The sequence below is a fragment of the Dipteris shenzhenensis genome, chromosome 1 (assembly GCF_047967505.1).
Source record: "Dipteris shenzhenensis isolate YYH24624 ecotype China chromosome 1, Dip_SZ_1.0, whole genome shotgun sequence".
Taxonomy (NCBI): domain Eukaryota; kingdom Viridiplantae; phylum Streptophyta; class Polypodiopsida; order Gleicheniales; family Dipteridaceae; genus Dipteris; species Dipteris shenzhenensis.
In genome coordinates this window covers 29,142,719-29,149,201 of record NC_141596.1, presented here as the reverse complement: position 1 = coordinate 29,149,201, position 6,483 = coordinate 29,142,719, and the positions used below count along the sequence as shown (strand labels likewise).

The window sequence follows — 6,483 nt, the reverse complement described above, 5'->3', positions numbered from 1 at the left end:
GAGGCCAATGCAAAGCCAGGTACCTACAAACAACCATTATGACCTACACATGACTTCTACAACTAAAACTTTGCAACTAAAAAAGTTAAAACTTACTCATAATGAAAACCACGAATCATTACACACTGGTCACATGTGTAAAACTATATTATAAAAAGCATATGGTTGTATATCACGGAAATAATATAAAACAACTTTGTCACCACTTAGTAATCTATCTTTGAGACTTGTTGAAGGTGGAAGATTCTAATGTACGTCCGTCTAGTAGAACACAACCAGCCATCGAGAAGATTGGGAGTAGAGGCCCCCAGTTGTCATCCAAAACAAGGATTTTTTAAAACAAAGATGGTGAGATAATCTTTTGTGGAAAACACCAAGTTAAAGGTACTTTCCATATTCTAGATCACTTTGCAAACATGATGTTTGTATAACCACGATGGATTTTCATGGGATTTTGGCAAGATACCCTTTTGAAACCATTAAAAAACTTCCCAATTCTTTTTAACCCAAGAGATATTCCTCTACCCATATGATTTCTTTACAAAAAAAAAGATAACAATAAAGAAAAGCCACTTGTGTATGGCCAAATGTGTGAGAGCATGTTAGAGAGTCAAACATCATCAATCAATGCAAATAGCATTGCCCATGGCACAAAACCCAAGAGACATAGGAAAGGTAAAGTATGATATAAATCACTTGGGTGACCAAGATTTCAAGGCCACCAAAATACACGTGAAGATGAGGGTTTCTATTATTTTGGTCATTTGAAAGAAAGTCCTTAAAGAATATCCACATTACTAAGCTAGAAAGAGACACCTTGAAAAAGTCATGCTATATTGAACAAAGTTGCCTATGCAGAAGAGACCACAATCTAATTAACCATTGACCATATGCTTTGTGAGAAAGATTTGACCACAATAAGGACAAACCAAGTGTTCATCAAAAACTCGTCAATGTCAAGCCAATGATAGTTATAATACATTAACATCGATCAAGAGAACCTTCCATAATGTGAAGCCAAATAATAGAAAGCAACAGAATTGCCACAAAGCATGTGATTGCCAACCCAATGGAGAATGAATGACTAGCCCATTTGTGGTTTATAGAGAATCTAGACGGTCGTAGTATAGGATTTAACATATGGTAAGAATGTGAAAACCAAAAACAGAAAAAGGCCAACTCATAATGGTGGCAAACAAACAAACATATGCATTAGATGGGATGAAAATAGAAGTCCAAGGCCAACACTAGCATGGAAGAAGCTGGTACTTGTAGGTGGTCAAGGGAAGTTATGAGTCATGACAAGTCTTGGTACCTGCAGGTGGTGAAGAGAAGTTATAACAAGTGTTGGTACTTGTAGGTGGTCAAGAGAAGTTATGGCAAGTGCCAATGTGAAGTAAGTTATGAGTCATGACAAGTCTTGGTACCTGCAGGTGGTGAAGAGAAGTTATAACAAGTGTTGGTACTTGTAGGTGGTTAAGAGAAGTTATGGCAAGTGCCAATGTGAAGTCTTCTAGTAGCAGATGTCTAACCTGCTAGATGAAAAACAAGTCAAGCATCATAATAGAGAGAGAGAGAGAGAGAGAGAGAGAGAGAGAGAGAGAGAGAGAGAGAGAGGATCTAGTGCTAGATGAAAAAGCAAGGTAAGCATCATGATGGGCCCATTAAATGATGCCTTAGGCTTTTTGCAGGATGTAGTGCTAAAGGGGAGTGGGTCTTATAGTGTTACTATAATTCCTAGTGTTTAGGATGTAAAGTGGGCATTAAATGTACAAGAAATTGTAATGCGTAGGTAATGGATCCTTTCTAGGAGTCCATTATCTAATAGACTTGATAAGAGAAATATTGAATAAGGGAATGGATCTATGCCTCCATCTCATTATATAATAGACAAGAGTTGTTAGAGTGTTTGTACTTTGTGTAGCTTGGTACTTGGTGGGATCTTACTCAAAGGCAACACTATATGCTTCATTTGTGCACGTTTTGTAACTAATATTGACAAAAGAGATGTGTAATGTTGTGATGAAAAAGTATAAGATGTGTCTTATGTGTGGTGATTAGGGAGAGATGAGCATTTGAGCAATCAATCATTGGATGCTATGCTCCTAGCAAGAGAGACACTTTGCTTGGAGGAGAAACGAGGAGGACAAGGTGAGGGGACAGAGGCAATGGGTCCGAGGAGGGGGGTGGGGATGGTGGAGGTGGAGGTGGAGGTGGAGGTGGGTGGGGCCTCAAGAGTTGGAGATGAGAAGTGATCATGTTGAGTCGGCGGGAACTTCGCCGTTGCTTTTCTTTTCTAAAAGCGAGGGAAGACTGTCCAGGGGCTGCAATTTTCTTTTCGTATTAATTTATGACGGAGTTAACGACGTTGGTAAAGGAACACAGAAAACGCATACGTGGCAGAAAACGATTGGACCAGGTGCGGAATGGGCTTACACGTGGCTAGCGATGGGAGGGGGGGCGACCTAGTGCGTTCGGTGTTACTGTACAGGAAACCGAAGTACAAGTTCCGGGCGCGGTGGGGCCGGCCACATGGGTGGGGTCCTGTTTATCTAAGAGAATGGCCCGCAGCCCATCGACTTTCCGTGGGTCGCTTTCAGGTACAGGAATGGCCAGCAGCCCGTCGACGTTCTGGCTTTGTGTTCATCGACAGGGAATGGCCAGCAGCCAGGCGCTTTCTCTGTCCCTGCAATCTTTGCTTTCATGTACAGGACACTACATTCAATAATAAACTTCATACTACCTTTTAAGCTCTCAGTCGTCGTCGTCTTCTTCTTCTTGTTCTGCTTCTCTGTTTTTCAGCTATGGCTTCCTCCTCCCTCTCCCCCTGGCTCAAGCTCCTCCTCCTCCTCTCCTCCCTCTTCTCCCTCTCCTTCGCCCTCGCTTACCTCCACCCCTTCCTCCTCCCCTTCCTCACCCTCACCCTCCCCCGCCTCTGGTCCTCCCTCCAACGCTGGTTCACCGCCCCCTTCCTCTTCGTCCTCCTCAACCTCGTCGTCGGTGCCCTCTACCTCTCCTCCGGCATGATGCCCCCCCGTAGTACCGCCCCTGGTTCAGCGTCGGACGACGACGACGCCCGCGCCCACGATGCCAGCCGCCGCTCGTCGGAACCGATTCGTCGCTCTGGCTCCCGTCGGGACGAGAAGCCCGCTGCTGCTGCTCGATCTGAAGGTAAATTGTTCGTTCCTGCCCATGTCCGCTTGTTCAGAAGCAAATCTGACCAGGTTCTCCCGCCCAAGAAGACTGAAGTCACTGCGTCTCGCCTCAAGAAGTCTGGCACCTTCGAGTCCACCTCCCACTCTAAGCCTCGTTCCGGAGTGGTGGTGGGGGATTATCCTGAAAATGATTCGGGTTATACTGAAAGCGGGGAGGTTGACAAGCAAGCGGAGGACTTTATCGGCAGGTTTAAGCAGAAAATGAAACTGCAACGTTTGGACTCTTTCATGCGGTATCAAGAGAGGTTAAATAAGAGCTATGGTCCCCCCTGAGGTGCTCACGAGCAGGATCTTTCCTCAGCAAGCTGCAAAATTTATATGCTTAAACTTCTGTTTAGCTTAAGATCACTACATGGAGGAACATCTTCTGGCTTCGCTGCAGAACGCTTGAAGTTTTCCATCCCCATTATGTACACGGTACGAACTGGAGTACCGGTGAAAGATCTGACACTCTCGCCGCTGCTATAGCCCTCAAGTGGTTGATCTATGCAGCTTTCATGGTTGGTTGGACTCCGAACGCCTCCACCTTCAGAGGCAGTCGGCTTTTTCTCATTGAGGTTTCGAAGGCATTGGGATTTGGGAACTCGCAGCCAACAGCAGTCATATCTGCATTAGGATGTCAGTGCGGTGTTGCCTAAATTGTTCTACTCCTTGTTATTGCTGATGGCCTGAGTTAGGCGATCTGGGGAATGTGATAAAGTGGGTTTTATGCACGGAAGGCTGGCATCTTGCAATCTGGGGTTCTCATTCAGTACTTAAAAGTAGAAAAGGAAGCCAGTGTCTTTGCTGGAGATGACATTTTGATGCTTTCATTTGGATCAGATAAGCATGTGTGGCCAGTTTTGTTTGTAGGAGCTCGCGCTTTGTTTGCCGCCCCCTCATTAATCCCCTTGCCAAATTCAGATTTTGTTGACGTTATCTTGCTGGCATGTTTGTCTTTAGCTTTCGCTTGGTTGTGTTTAATGCAACTGCAGCCAAATGTTTCACACTTGAGCTTTAAAGAGATTCGAGGGGATTTGTGAATACAGGCATACATTGATAGGCAGCTAAGAGCCACTGCACACACTTCAAATGAGCGCGGTTGGCTGTGCTTGAAATTGGTGCACGGGAGGAAATTGGAGGGAGCATACTATGCGCCACTAGTGTTCAAGATCGCATCCTCCATTTTTGAGGTGCCAAACTCAGCGTCATTGCGCCACCCCATGTCCACTGGTAATAAACAATCAAAGCATACGTTATCACCTCCACATGGAAGTTTTTGTAGCTGCAGGAGCTCTATAGAAGCAACTCGTAGACCGAGGGCTCTCCATTGCAAAGTCGTGTGAATAGATTTTGCCATTAAGCACCGACGGCGTGGGGAGAGAGAGAGAGAGTGTCCATTCACATATGACATGCAAGAGCATCCAGCCATATACTGTTATTGTCCTAGCTCATTCAGCATCTCGTCCTCCTCTATGTGTCACACAAGAGAGAGCCTTGGAACCTCAAGAGAGAGGTGCATTTGAGTGAAAGAGAGCGAGAGCGTGTATGTTCGTGTGCATTTGTGGATACTTGACCAACACGCAAGAGCATCCCAACACAATCATCTTAGTGCGAGTGTACTAGCTCATTTAGTTACATTAGCAAGATACGAGAAAAAACTCTAGTGGGCCCAATGATGTAGTTCAGTTATGCCTATACACTCGAGCGAGGGTCTAGAACCGTTCACACCAATATTCGCACACCAATTGTCACCCACTGGGGTTATTATGAGCTATGAGTGTGGAACACCTTTTTGTTAGCATTGGCAAAGCTATCGTTTCACTTTTCTTAAAAAAGTGTCCCACATCATTTTTCGCCACGTGACCCCCTGTTATTTTGGTTCTCTCCCTCTCTCTCTCCCTCTCTCTCTCTCACGGAGTTTGCAAAACATTTGAACTTTCCTATACATGGGCTTCCATCACATGTGTTGCAAATTAATCATTCATTCATCTTGACAATTGTTTTCCTTTGATAGAACCAGTGCTCATGAGTACTTGTACTCACTTGTTAGTCAAGTAACAAATATGCATACTACGTTGGTCAAAATAATAAATATCATGAATTTGGGGCTCTCCAAGAGTAGCAACTAAGTGTAGCCTTTTGGACTTACTTTAGACATTGGCCTTTTGCTCTTATGAACTTCTGCTTTTTGCATGAATTTTCACTATTCATCCTGGAGAAAATTGTCAACCACATCATCCTTTTCACTTTTTCTTAGCCATTGGAAGATGTTCTTGTACTTTAAAGATTGGAACTATTTTGCTCCAACTCCATACCAACAAATAGCCTTCATCCCCAATATATGGCCACACTTCATTCTCGTAATTTGCATATCATCCCTAATACATGGCCACACATCGTTCTAGTAATTTGCATACTATACTGCATCACGAATATTGCAGATACCATAATATACATAGTAGATACCTTTTTTTGTATCCACATCTGGCAATGCAATACCTAGCAAAACTAGATATATATAATCACTTGGCTTGATCTAAATGAAGTCATTTTGTTTCATGTTCACCTCCAAGTTGAATTATTCTCTCTCTTAGGACATAATCATGATCCTCTAGGCCTTTTAAACCCATTATTAAACACTAATGGGGACGGAGGAGAGTTTTGGCATTCATTGAAGGATCACATCAAATGTGAAAGTTAATTCGTTTTTAATTCCTCTAAGAGCTGCCTAAACAATGCTTCAATGTTATCATGTGTTTGTCCCACCATCAAGAATTCAACTAGGGCCATTTAAAAGACTCCATACGCAACAAGCAAGGACAAGAATGCAAACAAGTATCTATTTTCATTCAGAAGACCACATGCCTCTACCTATATCTTCATCTCTTTCATGCTCACGATCATGGATAGACTAGGTGGTTGCATCTTTGTTTTAACCATCCTCGATCCATCGAGGGAGTACATAATATCCTATGAATGGATACTCTGCTTCATCGAGCCATTGCTCAATCAAGACTTGAATCATCTTGGTTTTAAAGTTTTTCCAAGGATCCATCTCTGGATTCTCTTCTTCATAGGAAAATCTGAACCCTCTGCAACATCATGTCATGTCAAAGGTACACCTCATGATTTCTTGCTTTAGAATGCTCAAATCCTTGAGGATTCACGGCTTCTTCCACCTCCACTTGCCATTCGGTTCCATATAGCTCCTTATTTCCATGCATTGATTTTCACACTCTAGGATCATATTGTTGCTTCTACCTATAGAAAGTTTTCTTTGGAATTT

General features: G+C 43.4%; 1 protein-coding gene across 1 annotated transcript; it reads left to right on the top strand.

Moving 5' to 3' along the window:
* Positions 1–2,749: 2,749 nt before the first annotated feature.
* LOC147905664 (uncharacterized) lies at positions 2,750–4,157 on the top strand. The gene has a single exon (XM_087381177.1). It carries the CDS (start codon positions 2,805–2,807, stop codon positions 3,486–3,488), a length of 684 nt encoding a protein of 227 aa, XP_087237303.1. The 5' UTR covers positions 2,750–2,804; the 3' UTR covers positions 3,489–4,157.
* Positions 4,158–6,483: the final 2,326 nt, after the last annotated feature.

Coding starts and splice junctions, on each gene's coding strand:
- LOC147905664 (XM_087381177.1), top strand. CDS start 2,805: ATGGCTTCCTCCTCCCTCTCCCCCTGGCTCAAGCTCCTCCTCCTCCTC.